A 19,211-nucleotide genomic window follows, 5' to 3' on the forward strand; every position below is an offset into this window, starting at 1 on the left:
GATGGTCTCTGTCTCCTAACCTCGTGATCCACTCGCCTCAGCCTCCCAAAGTGCTGGGATTACAGGTGTGAGCCACCGTGTCCGGCCCATTTTTTTCATTCTTAAACAGTATTATACAAATCACAGACTTAGATTCATATTTTTTTTCTTTCTTTAGGCTCTCATCTGTTAATTTCTAAGGGAATTTCACATTTAGTAATTGCTGTATGGTCTAGAATAACATGATGACAAGTAAGTTGTAATTAATACCCAGCCTCTATTTGTAATCTAGTAGGCTTTTACATTTAAAATTAAATAACATTCTTTATCATTTTTAGCTGAAAATGGCAAAAATAGGAGCAGAAGATCACAGAGAAGCACTATCTCAGTCTTCCTTATCCCCCTTGACTAAAACAATGAAAGTATTACAGCAAAGTAGTCCTGAAGGCACCTTGGATGGGAATACTGTAAACCCAGTTTGCAAATATATTTTGAACGATTTACCAAGGTAAGAACATTATTTCAGCAGCTTAAACTAAATACTGAAGGGGATAAAAGTGTTTCTAGAAAGCAGTTTAAATGTTCAATCAGTCTTGGCTGGGTGAGGTGGCTCATGCCTGTAATCCCAGCACTTTGGGAGGCCTAGGCAGGTGGATTACTTGAGGTCAGGAGTTCGACACCAGCCTGGCCAATATGGTGAAACCCCGTCTCTACTAAAAATACAAAAAAATTAGCCACACATGATCACAAGCACCTGTAATCTCAGTGACTCGGGAGGCAGAGGCAGGAGAATCGCTTGATCCTAGGAAGTGGAGGTTGCAGTGAGGTGAGATCATGCCACTTGACTCTAGCCTGGGCGACAGAGTGAGACCCTGTCTCAAAAAAAAAAAAAAAGTTTGAGTACAGGTGATATAAATAAGTAACTGAGATGTGTTGAGTTATGGAGGTTGTTGCTTAGAGTAGAGCCCTTCCTTTTTTCTACTTTATGGGAAGAAAAAAATGTAGATGATGCAGTAAACGTAAATTATCTCTGGGATCTGACTTGAACAGGTAGCATAATGATAATAACTGATAATGGCAGGTAGTACTTGTTAAGTGCCAGTCACTATGCTTAGCACTTAACCTGCATTATATCAATTTTGTTCTGAAAACAATTCTAGAGGCTGGGTGCAGTTGCTCACGCCTGTAATCCCAGCACTTTGGGAGGCCAAGGTGGGCAGATCACCTGAGGTCGGGAGTTTGAGACCAGCCTGACCAACATGGTGAAACCCCGTCTCTACTAAAAATACAAAAAAATAACAGGGCGTATGTCCATAATCCCAGTTACTCAGGAGGCTGAGGCAGGAGAATCTCTTGAACCAGGAGTTGGAGGTTGCAGTCAGCCAAGATCACGCCATTGCACTCCAGCCTGGGCGAAAAGAGTGAAACTCTATCTAAAAAACAAAACAAAACAAACCAAAACAAAGAAAACACTAGGAGGAATATAAGACAGACGGTAGTCTCAATACCTTTGTTTTACCTATGAGGAAACAAAGGCAGAGAGAGGTTGATTAACGTGACTAAGCTCACACAACTAGTAAGTAGTAGTAAAGAAGGTATGATATGAATTCAAATGGATCTAACACTACAGCATTTATCAGAAGTATAAAACAGAGGAGACAGGGGTATTCTTCCTGTGCTTTTCTCTGTTAGAAAGTGAAAGAACTAAAAGGTATTTGTCATACATTGATAAACTATTGGCTGGCTAAGTGTGATGCCATAGTCTTTATGTTAAGTAGAAAACTGAGACTGTAAGAAAATCAATAAATTATTCATAAATTAAGGATTATGTTAATCTTCTTATGGAAATCCTAGATCGTATTTATTTCCTAGACCAGTTTGAGTGTTTGCTTATTTGTGTGTGTGTGTCACTAGGTTAAGATGAAAGTGAAACCTTGACTTTCAGCTAATTTGTTTTGCTTTATTCGTCTCAGCTATAAGTGCATATTAGTAGTGTATGAGATCCTCTATACAATGCAACTTTAAAAAAAATGAATACCCTGTATGTTATATTGTAGGGACATAAGTCACTCATGACTTATTAGAAAAAAAATTCTAAATAGGATTAAATGTTCCTTTTTACAAATGCCAATTCTAATATCATGTGTACTTGCACATATTTTTATTGCCTTTAATATTTATTTATTTCCAATTTGCTACTTCAAAATGGTAATACATTCGCTTTTTATTCTAACTACTTTTGTGCATTTTTGCTACTTTATTTTTTTCTGGTAAAGCTAAATGTATTTTCACTTATTCAGTCTGTTCCTGCTTTTTTCCTATTTGCTTTCTTTGTTAGTCAGTTTAACACTGGCTTTATTTGTCCTTTTCATTATATGTCAGTCTTTCTTCTCATGTGACACTTTCCTACTGCCTGTTTTTTATAGTTTCTGTTTCATTGTGCTTCTTTTGTTTCTTTGTTTGAATCCTAACTTCTTTTCTGTCACTATTGCCTGTTACCATCAACTTTGATTATGATAAACCAAGAAAATGAAGTAACCCTCTTCTTGACAATCAAATGGAAAGCTGTAGACAATGCTCAGAGGTCTTTTACCTTCATGAAAAAGAAAATGATGAGTTTCAACCTGAAAGGGGTTCATAAAGGGTTCAACCTGAAAGTTCATAAAGGCTAATGGTAATTTAAGAGTCATTGGTATTAATATGATTATCAGAGAGAGGCAATTTTCTCTATGAGTAAGGACATTTACCCCCTGATTGAGGTTAAAACTTCTTTTGTCTCATTCTTGTTTTCCTTGCTACCTTTCTTCTACCATCTTTGTGGTCTTTTTATGAGAAGTAATTATTAAAATATAGTCAATTTATTTTTCCTACTTGTATTACAGAGATTGTGCTTTCTTCATTAATTAATACATTGCACTTTTTACAAAATGTGCCTATATATATGTATATATATTAAGTCCATTCAAAGTAGCCATATAGTGACCACTTTATTTTCTTGTTATTATCTGATGCTGTCAGTTTGCTTTTCATTATATTTACATTATCCACTCTCCTTCCCTCTGTTCTTCCTTTCCATGTGTTTCCTCTGCTGTCACTCCATGCTGCATTTGCTTATAACAGAGTGAAAACCTCTGTGCCAGGACATGCCCCCTCGCAAGAAAACTAACACCAACATTATAAATGTTTTCAGCTTATTATGCCAGAGGTTTCATCCTCTCATTTTTGACTCACCATTTGGAGGTCATGTGAATAAAAAAAATATTGCCTCATTTCTGTGGCTGCTTCTAGGAAAGTAGCACAATAGTAAACTTTTCCTGCTCAGCTGTAGTCTGATGCATTCCCAGGTGACCCAGAATCGGAAAATAGTCTTGGAGACATGGATGACTTGGAGACATGGATGACAAAATCAGTTATTTTTTAGTAACAGGTATCCAGGCATAGTTTCACCATGTTCATATCCAGCACTCCAAATGCTGAAGTGGAAGATCTCCAAATTACGATTGCATTTTTGCATTAGGAGAATGTTGTAAACAATTAGTAAATTTTTCCATCTCACATGTAAAATATGTTGTTTTAATGATTTTCAGCCAATGATCATCTAAGGGATGTAATTTAATGATTTTTATAATGGGAAGTTACAGTATTTTTTATCCTGCTGGCAGCTCAGTAGTAGTAAAGAAGGTATGGTATGAACTCAAATGGATTTAACACTACAGCATTTATCAGAAATATAAAGCATTACCAACTCTTACAAGTCCCTGAGGAGGAAAATTACTTTTAGTAAATTAAATGAGAACTGAAATCAGTTTTTAAAAAGTAAGTACTAACCATTTTGTTGTTGTTGTTGTACATTATCAAGGCTACTTTTTCACAAGCAAATCTTGCTTTCAAGGATACTAACAGACACCTAATCTATTCAGTCACTGTTTAAGTCATTTATCTTGGGTACTTTTTACTTGGAATGAATCTTAGATTGTTTTTGAAATATAAACATTTAAATCCATTGCCTTTTCTATGGACAGTTTAAGTTTAGCAACTTCATCATTCCAAAAATGAACTGTCGATTCCCACCATGGAATGAGTGGCAGGTGAGAATGAGAGGAAACAATAGTGAATGAAGCATGCTAACACCTTCACTGTTTTAGACTCCTGCTACTACCCAACAAATTATACTTTCTCCAGTTCATAATCTTTTTCCAGATTTTTTCCTTCAAGCTTTTAAAAATATTTCTGCAGATCTCCATATAAATATAATATTTTCTTTATAAAATCTTAAAAGACTAGATCATTGTTTCTTTTTGAAAATTTTCTTCTGGAAAAGTTGTACATAATATTTATAACCCCTCAGTTTTAAATTTCACATATGCCTTATTTTTATTCCTGTATACTTTTACACAAGTAAAAAAAACTTTTTTTTCCTTTGGGTGGAATTATTTATGCCCCCGATGCTATGCTCAGATATGTCTTTATGAATTTTGGAAATTGTTCTTCTTCTTTAGAAGTTTTTCTTCTGCAAAAGTAAACAAGTTTAACTTAACAAACACTTATTGAATATCTTCTATGTAGTATATATGTAGTTTGAACATAACATTTTGGTTATTATTCAGTCATTGAGTTGCAAGTAAAAATTTGTTATGTGTTATAAAATATCCTGAAATTGCTCTGCAGTTGGAAAAACCCTTATAAACATTTTTAGGCCAAATTAGAATTGCATTTTCTTCTGGAATTGGAAGTAAAACTTGTGGGGAATTTTTTACTTTTATTACTCATTTTCTATGATGTTTAAATTGTATTTTATCAGATAATCTAGCAATTGGAGAAAGTTATTTGTATCTTTGGAAGTTTAAGCAAGTTGGAGAAAGGGCAGGATGAAGTTTAATAAAATCTTTGTGCTTTGTGTGCTTAAGAAATTTTATAAAAGCTTGCATTCACCAAACATAAGTAGGGTTATTTCTTTTATTGGTTGTATTCCAGTATTTTAAACTGATGATTCATTATTGAACATACTTATGGTCATTTTGCTTTATGTTTATATTTTATTTGTATATATTTCAATTTGAGAGCTTAATTACCATTAAAATGGTACTATAATAAAGATAAGTTTTACAAATGATAATATTAAAAGAAACTCTTCAGGAAGGTTTAAATGCCATAAGAATTTAAAGCAAGAAATATATGCTTGTCAAATATACAGTATAAATAAATAATTTAGATGAAAATGGTTGACTACATTTAACAAAGAGACTACCAAATAATGAAGGGCTAAAGAGTGGTTGTTAGATTTGATGTACTTCATTTCGTATTGTAAGTAATTGCTATCCATAAAAATTCTATGGCTTCTGTATAAGAAAAAGAGACATTTTGACAGGCAACACTAGTATGAAGCGACAGCAAGTACAAATCCTTGGCAACTGTCATTTCATTATCCTGCTGTTGAATTCACATCCAAATTATGTGATAACTTAGACCTGCATGTTTGTTTTGGAGCCACGGTCTGTCAAAGTAGCCACATTTCCTGCTTAAGAATAGAATTATTAGCCACATGCAAATTTATGCCATAGAAATCTAAATGTAACAAGGATGTTTTGTGTTTCATAAAGAGGGAAAATCAAAACTCCATGTCATTTTATGCTTATGCTGAAATTTCTGGTGACATGTTCCTGATTAAGTAAAAGTAGAATTTTCAGAAAATAGCAGATAGTTTATATTTTATCTTATTATGAAATTAATTCAACATTAGTAAAGGTGTTTAATAAAACTAAAAGCAAAAGTAATTCGGATTATCAATTCCATTATACCACATGTCCATTACATTTAATGCAGTAGTGGAAAGCTGACTATATAAGTTAGGCCACTATCAGTGGAAAGTAACAAAATTCAACTGAAAGTGACTTAAAAATGGGGAACATTTGTTATTTCATGTAAGAAGAATTCAGAGAGAGAGCAATTTTAGGGTTAAATTCAGCAGTTCAGCAGTGTTATCAAAAAGTCTGGCTCATTGTGTCTTTCCCTCTGCCATCCTCAGAATATTGGCTAGATCCTTTGGCTTGACCCCTCCTGCTTGCAAGATGGCTCATCACATGTTCACTCAGCAATGTCCGAGTAAAAAAGATGAATGTTTGATCACTTACATCTCTTTTTCATGAGGGCAAATAACCTTTCCCTAAAAGATTTATTATGTCTCATTGGCCAAAATTAGGTCACAAGCAGATTACTTAACCTGCCAGGGTCAAGGGAAATGAAATTACCATCATTGGCTTTAGACCATTGAAGATTTACTCACTGGAGCTGATCATAGGATACTTTCCATGGGCATATAAGGAAGATGAATTCTTAAAAATAACTGAGACTTTATCCAAGAAGAAATGGGGGAAATGACTTAGACAGATAATCAACATTACCTGACATAACTCTTGGCTTCAGCTTTCTTTTATTTTATTTCTTAAATTGTGTTTGTTTCTTTTCAGTGGCATTTTGATACGTTTTTGCATGCTGTCATAATTATCAAAAAATAATTCCTGCATATCAACCACTGGTTGAGTTCCTGTGGAAATATAGCAGATGTAAAACAATGATCTTACTCTTGCAGAGTGAGATCTGAAATCATCTGAAATTATATAACAGATAACAAAGAAAACATGGCAATATGCAAAACAGGACATCAATTTTTACAAAGGGCCTGGGGAAATGATTTGGAATAAGGAATAACTAGGATCTGGTGGGATTATCTTCTCTTATGTGTCCTGCCATCCTGAACAGTTTTGGTGAGGCCTTTTCCATGACCCTAACCCCTGGAATTTTTCCCTTCAGTAACCAGGGCTTTTCCTTCAGAGCTAATCATGATCAGTAATTGCAAATTTATATGTGTAACTATTTAATAGTTCTCTCTTTCACCTGACAATTAATGTTATTATGAAAGAGGTTCTAGAAAATGTAAATTCTGAGTTGAGATTAACATTTATTGAATATTTATTTTTTGAAAGGAGTACAGTAATAGGTATAGATTAGCTGAGTGAACACTATTGGTAAAAAGATATGCAGATAGGAACTATGGAAGGCAATGTGGTGCAGTTATAGCTGAGGGATATTACAGGGGAGTAATGAGCAGCACCACTTGGTAGAAATTGTTGAATGTGAGACCAAGAAGTATGATTTTACTAGGAGTTTTCTTCAAATTGCTATAAAAAGTCACTAAGGTTTATTAATGCCATTAAGGAGAGGAAATGAGGAGAAAATTTGTTCTTATCAAATCTGTAGTCATCTCCTTAATTCTTATGGTCTACTTACCTGTTTTTTCCTGTAGTCCTTCCTAAGAATATTTTCTTATATTTTTAGACCTTAAAGATTACTTAGTTGTTGCTTTGTGAAGCAAAAATTGTAAACTAGATTTAATGAAAATTTCAGAGAGTAAGCATAATTAAATGCTACTCTGAAATATCAAGAGGGTTGTAAATTCCACAATGTTTAAGATCTTTAGGACCTGTAAATACAATGAGATATCGCCATCATGATTAAGTTTCATTATGTGGCAAAAGAGAAAAGATTTTCGCAGATGTCATTAAGTGACACAATCAGTTATCTTTAAATTAATTAAAAGGGAGATTATTCTGGGTGTGCCTGACCTAATCAGATGAACTCTTAAATGATAGAGATCATAGACAGACAACTTAGAAAGCTAAGCTATTGCTGGCCTCAAAAAAGATGATAGTCAATATAAGTTCTATAGCAGTCAAGAACTGAATTCTGGCAACAACCTGAATGATCTTGAAAGAGGACCCTGAGCATCAGATGAGACTGCAGTCCCACCTGACACCTTGATTTCAGCTTTGTGAGATCCTGAACAGAGGATCCAGCTAAGCTTTGCCCAGACTCTGGACCTACAGAAATAGTGTGCTAAGAAATAGATGTTATTTTAAGCCACGAATTTTGTGGTAGTTTGTTGTGCTTCAATAGATGTACAACTAATAATGGTTGGAGAAGTAAGTGGTACGTAGTAGGTTAGATATATAAATAGATTTTTAAAGGAAGTGTATTTATGAAGTAATATGATTAACGTTTTTGTATTAATCCATTTCAGTGGAATTTAAACTTCAGGCTTAAAAAGAATGCTTCTATATCATGGCAAAAGATTAAATAATACAATGATAAATTGAAATATTTGACAGAATTTAAGGGCTAGCATTTTATATGATAGGAAATAACCAAAGAGATATAGCAATTCTGGCTATCAAATCTTCCAGAGCAGGTATGGATGCACAGGGAGGAAACACATTCCATCATATGGGGTTGGCATAGAAATCATACTGAAAAAGGAACTACTTTGTCTGTTTATATGTGAGTTATTTACAGATGCAATGAAAAATTTGCAGTAGAGACATACACACTTCCAGGACAAGATGATCAATCTGACAGAAATATTAAAAAGAAAATCTATGTTATAAAATTAGCCCAGATTCCAGAATGTTATGGAAAATCTCAACAGTAGGTGGGGAGAAGGTGAGGGTTTTGTTTTGTTTTTTTGTTTTTGTTTTTGTCTTTGGACAAAAGACCATTTTCTAGAACAACTGGTTTAGGAATTCACATGGAAAGGAACTATACCTATTCATGGAGACTGCATATGAGCCAATAAATAAAAGTAACCATAGAACTAAATTTAGTATCAGTTAGGAAAGACAAAATTCAGCCAAACTATCATACAACTTACTGAATTTTAGAAAAGATAGCTGTATAGATCTTAATGTAGATCTTAAAAATGTGGATCTTAAAATAAATTATAACATAAAATGTATATAATTAATAGTTCTCAAGAAGCACAGGAAGAACAGAATGCAAAACCTCAAGCTCAAGCAAGGAAGACTTTGGAGCTGAGCTCCCTGCATAAAGCTAGGACCCCTGAAAGACAGATGCACCTATTAATGAAAATGGGAACAAAAGTATTGTTCATCAGCCCTAGGAAGCAACAATAAACAGATAGAATGTATTTTAAGGTTTGTGCATTGTCTGGAAAGTAATGAGTAAGTAATTTTGTTAAACTTTAATGGGACAAGGATTCATATTGTAATGGCTAGTGTAACCAGTAAAAATAAAGTTAAGCAAATGTATACCATCAACCTAATAGAAGGGGAAATGAAATAATGGAAAATTATTTTTTAATCTAAGCAAAGACAACAAAGAAGTGAAAAGGAGCATAGAACAGATAGGTAAAACAGAAAACAAATAGCAAATGTATTAGGGTTCTCCAGAGGAACAGAACCAATAGGTTATAATAGTTTATTTTATTTTATTTTGTTTTTAAATTTATACTTTAAAAAGAAATATTTTATTTGACTTTAAAATGTTTTGTAATTTAGAGATGAGGTCTCGCTATGTTGCCCGGGCTGATCTTGAACTTCCTATTTTAGCAATCCTCCCACCTCAGCCTCCCAAAGTGCTGGGATTACAGGCATAAGCCCCCATGTCCAGTCCATATACTGCATATTTTGTATATATATTATATATATATAGGATAAGGTATTGGCTCACCTGATTATGGAGTCTGTGAAGTCTCATGATTAGCCATCTACAAGCTGGAGACCCAGGAAAACCAGTGGTGTGGTTCAAAGGCCTGAGGGACAGAGGGCCATTGGTGTAGTTTCCAATTTGACTCTGAAGGCCTGAGAACCAAGAGTGACCAGAACAGGGAAGATTAATGTCCCAGCTGAAGCAGTAAGGCAGAAGAAGCCAGATTCCAACCTTCTTTGCCTTTTTGGTCTAATCAGGCCCTCAACAGATTGAATGATGCCCACCTGCCCTGGGGAGGGCCATCTGCTTTACTTGGTCCACCAGTTCATATGCTAATCTCTTCTGGAAACATCTTCACAGACACACCCAGAAATAATGTTTCCTCAGATATCTGGACATCCTGTTGCCTAGTCAAGTTGACACATAAAATTAACCATGACAGTAAGACTGTAGATATAAGTTCAAATACCATAAGCCCTTGGTTTACTCGTCTGGAAAAGGGGAATAATAATATAGGGCTGTTGTGAGGATTAAATGATAAATATAAAATGCTTAGAACAGTGACTGACATAAATGCTATGTAGGCATTAGCTATTAGTATTGTTATTATCATTGTCAATACGAAGGGCATGATATATGATTTATACCTTGCCTGGCCTGGATGAGAGTCCCTATAATTGGGCAAGTAAGGGCCAAAAGCTGAGGGGACTGTTGAAAGAAGACTCCTTGGGGCTCTACACACAAGTTGAACTGCTTCAGAGTTTCAGTGACTTAATAGGACAGGGTTGGAGGGATGTCTCTTTTCATCATCCCTGTACTAGACTGTTCTGGCCCCAGGCACTAGAGTCTTTGGGAACACTCTGAGGTAGCACCTTGGCATGGACCTCATTGTTCTTGTGACTGGTCATGGCAGCAGAGAGGCAGTGAGAGAAGAGAGTGGAAACAGCTGTGACTCTTACCAACATATTTTTATAGGTACGTAGGAGATACTTTTCGAAATTTATAATGTACCACTTTGAGGACTCTCAGTAATAAATGGGGAAGATTTTGAGGGAGTAATAAATTCCTGTACTATGATGATCAGGTTATCATGCTGGCAGTTTGTATTAAATTCTTCACCCTCAAGATTGGCATCTTTAGGATTGTCAAGGAGCACAATCCTTCCGTTTGATCCATATCCCTTTGGGCCAACATTGGCATAGATTATTGAGCCAAATGGTCCAGAGACTGGGCCTGCAATCATGGTACTGTATTCTTATATTCCTCTTTGATTAGAAATGGATGACTAATATTAAAATAATCAAAAGAATCAGAGCACTGTTTCAGCAGTTGTTACATTTAAACACTTGTGGCAGAAATTTAAATTGTATGATGTATTTTAGTGAATACTTTTAAAATCAATCAATATATCGTGTCTCTGCTCATCTTAGTGTACAAGACAGGCCATGCAAGTCCCCTGCCAATTATGTTTTACCTGTCTGGGAGGCACTGAGAGCCCATATCACCCTACCTCCTGTGTACCTCCAGTGTGCATCCTGCTGTCCTATCTCTAGCTGGGCCATTAATACGTACTTTCCCATATGCAGGCTTGCCAGTAGCATGAGGTTGCCTCACATAAGAGTTTTACTCAACAGCGGTGTCCTATCCTGGGTAGTGATGAAATTAAACTCTTTGAGGAACTTGAATGTAAGTCATATAGACAGAGACTGAAGAAAGTAATTTAGCATAGAAATGAGACACATAGAGGAAGTTAGCAGAAGCCATGAGGAAAGAGGAGGAGGATAGAGGTAAATCAGGCAATCATGATGTATGAAGAAGAGGTAGGTAGACCCAGAAGGAGATAGGAGGTGCTGCGTCAAAAAGCATGGAGTCTACTAGAATTAAGTCACTAATGTATCCTTGACAGCCATGAATGGCCTTCCAATTTTTGTGCCCTGCAGGAGTGGTTTTATTTACTTTTGTAACTTTCTATGTATCTTGATAATAAGCCTTATCACTTGAAGCCTAAGTGTGCCTCTCTGTTTCTTTAAAGCTAAATGAACCTAACACCTTTCATTCCAGCACCAATTTAGCAAACTGACTATGTGGGTTTAATTCCCACATGGAACAAGTTGGCTTTGCAAGGGTATGTGATCATCCTCTCCAACACCTAACAAGCTATGAAATACATATCAATTGTTATAAGAAAGATGAGTTTGAGACTCTGTAAGAACTACTGAGGCCGGGCGCAGTGGCTCATGCCTGGAATCCCAGCTCTTTGGGAGGCTGAGGTGGGAGGATCATGAGGTCAAGAGATCGAGACCATCCTGGCTAACATGGTGAAACACCGTCTCTACTAAAAATACAAAAAATTAGCCAGGTGTGGTTGCATGTGCCTATAGTCTCAGCTACTCAGAAGGCTGAGGCAGAAGAATCGCTTGAACCTGGGAGACAGAGGTTGCAGTGAGCTGAGATGGCGCCACTGCACTCCAGCCTGGGTGACAGGGCAATACTCCTTCTCAAAAAAAAAAAAAAAAAAAAAAAGGAATTACTGAAAACCTGTCATCAATGTTGTAAAACAAATCAAAGCTGAAGACTATTCATAGTGGACCAATAATATTAACTCTTTAACATGAAAAACTACCCCTTCTCCCACTTTCAGATATAAATTATAAAGTTGAACCATATATTTAAATTTAATTATTTTTACTATTCACTGGGTAAATCTCCTATAATCTCTTGTCCTTACGCTATCAGGATGATGTGGAGTTGGGAAGAGTTTGCATTCCCAAAAGAAAGCAAGTGCTGTTACCAGAAGACGGGGAAGATGTGTGTTATAAACAAAAATGATAGACATCCTATGCATAACTAGGTACAAGAAGGCTATATCAATATAGTTGATAAAATATTATATTCCAATAAAATCCATACAGAACATAGAACAACATGAATAATGGTATTTAGTGAATACCATGAAAAACAGTATTTAGTCAGAAGGCAATAGAATTGAGGATATAACATGATTAAAACTTTAGAATATGAAAAAATAAAAATCTTTTGCCTTGTGGTGGTGGAATAATGGATTATTATATTAAAATCATTAGTATATTTATAAGAATATTTCACAATGAACAAAATATATTCATTTAAAAAGACACCTTATTCTACTTTTAAGTAGGGAATTCCATTTTTTAAAAAAATGTGGGAATCTGCTCTTCAAGTAACTATTTATTGGAAACTTGGAACTGTTGATGAGATCTGTGATTCTTTCCCCTGGCTGTTTACCAGTCTTCCCCCAGGTTGAAGAGCTTGGTGACCATGTGAAGCTCCATTGCTGTTGCTGCAGAAACACTGCCAGTTTGAAATGACTGCTACCACATGCCATCACTCACCACCATTATCAAAATCTGAGTGGCTTAGGTGGTCTGAAGGGAGGTCCCACCTTTGCCAGAGCTAGAGTCCAAAGACCCTTTCAAGGCGCTCTTTGCCACAGTTTTGAACCTGGTTAGGTCTTCAGAACATAGGGAAGGCCGCTCCTGTCCCCGGTACTGTACTCAGTCCAGAGCAGACTTGGATAGAAGCATGTGATAACAACAACAGCAGAATACAACTGCTTGGATTCCAGAGGTGTAGTTCCCCTGGGTCCACTGCGTGAGCTCACACACACACACACACACACACACACACAAACATCTGTTTTCCCTCAGACGTGTGACTACCATTCATTTTTTCAGAGAAAATAATTGACCATTTTACTTGTTTGTGAGCATAAAGAGGGCAGGCTGGAAGAAATAATTGTGATTGTAATGACATTTGTGGATGTGAAAGATTTGGAGGAGGGGCAGTCCCTGCTGAGCTTTCAACACTGAACATATGTTAATTTATAATTGGGGGTGTGTTTCAGGGGGGTTATATTATGCAATAACTATTGAGGAATGAGCAAATTGGAAAGAAGCATATTTGGTTTGTGCAAAGATAGTTCCAATTATGGTAATAAATGGAACCTGACTATCCTCTATGCCTGATCACCACAGAGCTCAATATTTGCAAATATATTGAAACTTATTTCATTTTATCATACCAGTACATTCTATACCTATTCATCCTCCCAACCTGGTGTCTACATAGATTAATATATTCTTCCAGGTCATGTGGTCCCCTGTTCACATGTCATAGTTCATCCAAATAATACTCTTCTGCCTAAATATCAGTAGGGTGACCAATTGACCCAGTTTATCTGAGACTGAGGGAGTTCCTGGAATGTGTGACCATCAGTGCCAAAACCAGGATAGTCCTGAACAAACCAAGATGAGTTAGTTAGGCTAATCTCAGGTCTGCTGTGAAGGCTTTACCAACTTTATTCCCACCCGTTCTAAAATGGCCTTCAATGGGTTCTTTTCATCTTTAAGGTTAATACACACTCATTTTCAGTTTATTTAACATATATTCTCTATTGGGGGATTGTTTGCAAGTTTCTTGAGGGTAGGACCCACATATTTTTTAGCAGCAGCGTATTAAGTAAGTATTAGAAAATAAAGTGGATCTAAGAATTTAAAAATTATACTTACATTGTTTTAAACATTATGCAAGCTTCCTTTTGGTTGAATTAAGTAAAGCAATGAAGCTTAATGGTTATGAATGTGAATTTTATTTCAGGACAGGCTTGGGTTCAAATTTCCACCTTGTCAGTTACTGATTATGTGACATTGGGCAAGTTAATTAACCCCACTGAGTCTCAATTTCTTAAATCTGTAAAATGGGAATAAAAATAATAACCACTTCCCAGGAATATTGTAGGCATTAAACAAAATAATGGCTAAGTGTGTAGTATTTTGTGTAGCAGATAGCACACAACTCATTATTATGTGGTATTTGTTAATAAATGATTACAAGTCAATTAATTATATTCTTCCATGCATTGTTTCTTCCAGAGAGTTTATGTCATCCCAAGCAAAAGCAGTTATTAAAACTACTGATGATTATTTGCAGCCTCAGTTTGGCCCCAACAGACTTGTGCATTCAGCAGCAGTACCAGAAGGGTCAGGACTTCAAGATTGCGCCACACATCAAACAGCATCAGATCACAGCCATGATGAAATATCAGACCTAGATAGCTACAAATCAAACAGTAAAAACAATTCTTGTTTTATATCAGCATCCAAGAGAAACAGACCTGTCAGTGCTCCAGTGGGTCAACTGAGGTAATCAAAGCTGTTCTCTGTTCTTTTTAACCTACTGTGGAAGTTCTTTCCTTTGAGCAGAATTTATAATGTTTCAATTGACTATCTCAGACATTAAAATGTAACACATCTCTATGGTTTTGTTTTTGTTTTTTTCTTTGAAAGCACCAGAGTAGAATGTTGTTAATTACACTGTGGGAAATATGAGATACACTTCAACCTGGGTAATCAGAAACTCTGAAAAGAATATCTGAAGCAGAATCAGGCTAGGATCATGAAATATCTTTGCTCACATGAACTTATTTAAAAATAAAAATGCTTTCTTTTGATATTTAACCAATAGTTTGAAACAGAATTGAATTGAATGACATTATTATAAAACCATTTTGTAAATATGTTTTCACGTCAAGATTGTTATCATAAACTGTTAACACAAGAGTTCATAGACAGAAGAAAATATTGGTAAAAACAAAAATCAAGCCAAGAAACTAATACCCCACTATTTTCAGATGTTTGAATATGTGAATATGTTGTGTTTTTAACTTACATGACATTTTTATTTTAAAATGTTTACTCTTCTGTGGCATTACAAATTAACTTGGTTAGAGAATTATGAAGAAAATTTGACATGTTAGTTTACCACATACTTTTGCTGAGAAAAATTATAAAGATCAAAATTAGTTTCGCCCGAAGATGAAACTTAGAAATCTTCACTTTCACCACTTCCAGACAATTTGAAATAAGAGCAATACAATTAAACTCGGAATCAAAATATTTTTGAATTTTAAATCATTTTTTTAAAAAATTAAAGAACTTTGATAAACATGAAAACTTGTGTAGAATCTTAGCCATTTGCTGTTTCATGATATTAAGACCATATTACTACTTTTTGCTATCAGAACATATCATATATATATAATTTTTAGTTGCATATGATATATATATTTTTAAAGGACTGTTGTGTTTTATGAGTAAAGTGATAAAAAATCATTTATTCTGATATATATGTTTTATATGAGCAGTTTTGGCAAACACCATGTTTAAAATTTTTTTGAATATTTAAATAGTGACAGTGTTACTCTGTTAACAACAATCTTATCCTATAAAAAGTATTGTTAGGTATACTTACGTACATAGGAACAATCTTTAGTGCTTATATCTGTTTAAAAAATCCAGAATAATATTTATTTAAAAGTTTTTACTAATTAACATGCATCAATTTTTCTGTTTTTCTTTTTCTTCAGGGTTGCAGAGTTCTCTTCTTTAAAATTTCAGTCAGCCTGGAATTGGCAGAGATTGTCTCAAAGACACAAACTTCAAACAAGAGTGATTAAAGTAACAGCTTACAAAAATGGATCTAGAACAGTCTTTGCCAAAGTTACTGTACCAACCATCACCTTGGTAACTAGTGTTCCAAAGTTTTCTAAGCTTTATTTTTTTTCCCTTACTCTCTTTATAATATAAAAATTGAGAAAATTATTGTTAATATTTTCTTTTTAAGAATCTGAATCTGCAGATTGCTTGTATATATGTAGATTTCATAGGAATTTCACTCTTTTCCTTTTAAAAAAATTCAATATATAAATAGTGTATTTAATTAAACAGATGCAATGGCATTATATCTTGTAGAGTTATTAAAATGACAGATCATTTAAATATTAAAATTAGTCAATAATTAGATATGCTTCATGTTGTCACTTACCTTTTATTTCTATATTTTCAACTGCTAGAAAATAACTGTATTGGTCAAATTACTAAACTTGGCAAGTGACTCAGTTGGGTTTCTATTTTGATCATTAGAACTTTTCGTTTTGAGGGAAATATATTACTTTCTTTGTCGTAAATCACTTTGACTTACCTCTTGCTTTCTTCTAGCTGCTGGAACAGTGCACAGAAAAGCTGAATCTGAACATGGCCGCAAGACGAGTGTTCTTGGCAGACGGCAAGGAAGCCCTCAAACCTGAAGATATACCCCATGAAGCCGATGTTTATGTTTCAACGGGAGAGCCCTTTTTAAATCCGTTCAAAAAAATTAAAGGTAAAAAAGATTTAAAAAATACCCTACCCTCACACATACTGAATTGCTTAAGGGGTGCAATTAAAAAATGATTTTCATCCTGTCTTTTTGCATGGTTTAACAAAACTAATGTTTACGCATTTACAGCTCAGTAAGAGGATAATGTGCTTAATGAAAGAAAAATCCACTGACAGCCACGTTTATTGCCCTTCATTAGCATTGGTGCTTAATTTAATATAGATCTGAATAGACATTAGGGAGCCTGCAGGAGGTTAAATGGTGAAAATATAATAAATTAAATCAGAGATTATTGAATTTACTGTTTAGTTTCTGTGACACTCAACAGACATAATTCATTAGACTTATTCTCTCAGAAAATAGTTCAAAGTTTCAAGTATCATTTATTCATTTACATTCTTGGTGTTTTTTCAGATAGTATCAACATAATTATGAAAATGTGGCCAATAATGAACATACATTTCTTATATACATATGATTCTCCTAATAACACATTTCATAATAAATGTTCCAGCTTGATTATTTTTTACCTTAAAATGTATAATATAATCCTACACATATTTTCAATTAAGGTTTGCCAAAAAGTTCATTTCTTCCAACATTTCAGAAATGTGGAGATTTTCTAAAATTAAAAAAAAATAGCATTTTTCTTTCTTCAGTGGATAAGAATACATTTTAAGAGAGAAATAAAAGCGCTACTATCTAAGAATATTCTTCCAAGCATGTTGTACCTAGAGGTTGGTATCAAGTGCTATGTATAGTAATCAGATTTAAATAACATGAGGAATAAGGACTTTGCCGTAAAAATTCAGTGTGTCTAACTGCTGTACTTTCCTGTGCTTTTTATACTTTATTAGAAGTAATTTTTTTTCTGCAACTTCTATAAAGCTAGTGAATCAAAGGCAAGTCTAGGCAGTAATTGCATAAGTAGAATAAAAGTAATTCTGGAGTTCATTACAGATGAGGTGATGAAAATCTCGCTTCTGTTAATGTTATTGTATAAAGTCATACTAGCATTTCTCTCTTATATAAACTTGATCTTCAGGAAATAAGCAATTTCTTGAATTCAATAGAAAATTTAAGATAATTTGGTTCTTGTGAAGAAGGTTGTTGCTATAATACTTATTGAAAATTACCTATCTGATAGTGTAGACTCATATATTTTTCACATTTTGCTTTAAGTTTAAAATATGGCTGGCTGCCTTAATTTTATATTCGTTGAATCATTTGCTTATATAAAAACATGAGTCTTAGTGGGCAAATACTTTTCTGTGACTTTAAAAAATTCAGATATATTTGTAATGATTGCTTCATTAAGATCCTTGATTATTGTTATTAATAAGAAATGCTTGCCTTTCATATGAATAATGGTATTGTGGAAGAGACATATAAAAATTATTTATAGCTAAGCTAAGAAGAAAATCTCCTGGACATGTATTCCTAAAATAATAATGTCACACACATGACTGAGCTTGGTGGATGATTTTTAAATATACTAACTAATTTCCTCCTACTTTTTGTTTTCTCTTTTATGCTTTTCAAAAGCCAAGTCCAGAACAAAAAACTTCTCTGCTTTGTCTGCATATCTTTGGCTGTGTTTCACTGTGACATGCACTGCTGTTCTTTTAGCACCAAAATGTTGGCACACATTCCTGAAAATTTCACACCATCTCTTGCTGGATCAGCAAGCTTAACCCACCAAAATCTGGTGTTGTGCAATGGTTTTTGACTGATAATCAATCTTTATGCTGCTCGACAGTTGTTGCTGGGACACGGAGTAGAGCAGGTGGCAGATGTGCCTTGTCTTTTGAGAAAAGAAATTGTAGGTGAGCTTGGACACAGACTAGCATATCTCATGTCCATTAAAAAGAGTTAGGATAAGTATAATGGGGAAAAGCCATTCATCCAAGTTAAGCTTATAGATAAACAATGATGTTTGGTTTCTTTCAGAATGTTAAGAATATAAATGTAAATATATATACATTTATATATGAAAGGTAATATTTAACTTGATGTGAGTGATATATTACATATCACTCACATATTCACATACACTTCTTCAAACCACCAAAATCAGCTTGAAGATTACCTTTCTGTCATCTGTTTTAAAGATAAATCGATAATTTTCCAACTAGCCACAAATGTACCATTAAAATATAAACTTGTATGAATAACTTTGAAAGTGGTAGATAAACTTAAAGATACATGATCAGAAGTTGGAAAATTGAACATGCTAAAGGTAAATAGGGGAAAACAGTTGGCAGAATTGATTGTTACTGATGTATCTTTCTAAATGAGCATAAATATTTTATATAGTAATGGGTAACTGGTCATTATTTTAATTTACAGACTTCTACTCATTCAATAAACATTTATTGAGAGTCTGTATGTGCTAGATACTAGGCCAGGTCAGAGAAAGATAAAAGCTGTGGCTCATAGTCTGATTTCTTTTTTATCATTATTCTTTCATCTCTTATTTAAATTCTGATTTAATGCAATTAAATCAAAATTTAAATCAACATATTTTTACTGAGTGC

At 34.3% G+C, this 19,211-nt stretch overlaps 1 protein-coding gene across 1 annotated transcript in view; it reads left to right on the forward strand.

Annotated features, from left to right (window-relative positions):
- The first annotated feature begins 323 nt into the window (after positions 1–323).
- DCDC1 (doublecortin domain containing 1) overlaps positions 324–19,211 on the forward strand; it is a 450,202-nt gene continuing 431,314 nt past the window's right edge. Inside the window, exons 1-4 of the mRNA XM_030918251.1 lie at positions 324–487; positions 14,391–14,660; positions 15,884–16,040; positions 16,515–16,677. Coding sequence (XP_030774111.1) covers positions 324–487; positions 14,391–14,660; positions 15,884–16,040; positions 16,515–16,677 — 754 coding nt within the window. The remainder of the gene's footprint in view (positions 488–14,390; positions 14,661–15,883; positions 16,041–16,514; positions 16,678–19,211) is intronic.

Source organism: Rhinopithecus roxellana, chromosome 15, assembly GCF_007565055.1.
Source record: "Rhinopithecus roxellana isolate Shanxi Qingling chromosome 15, ASM756505v1, whole genome shotgun sequence".
NCBI classification, from domain to species: Eukaryota; Metazoa; Chordata; class Mammalia; order Primates; family Cercopithecidae; genus Rhinopithecus; species Rhinopithecus roxellana.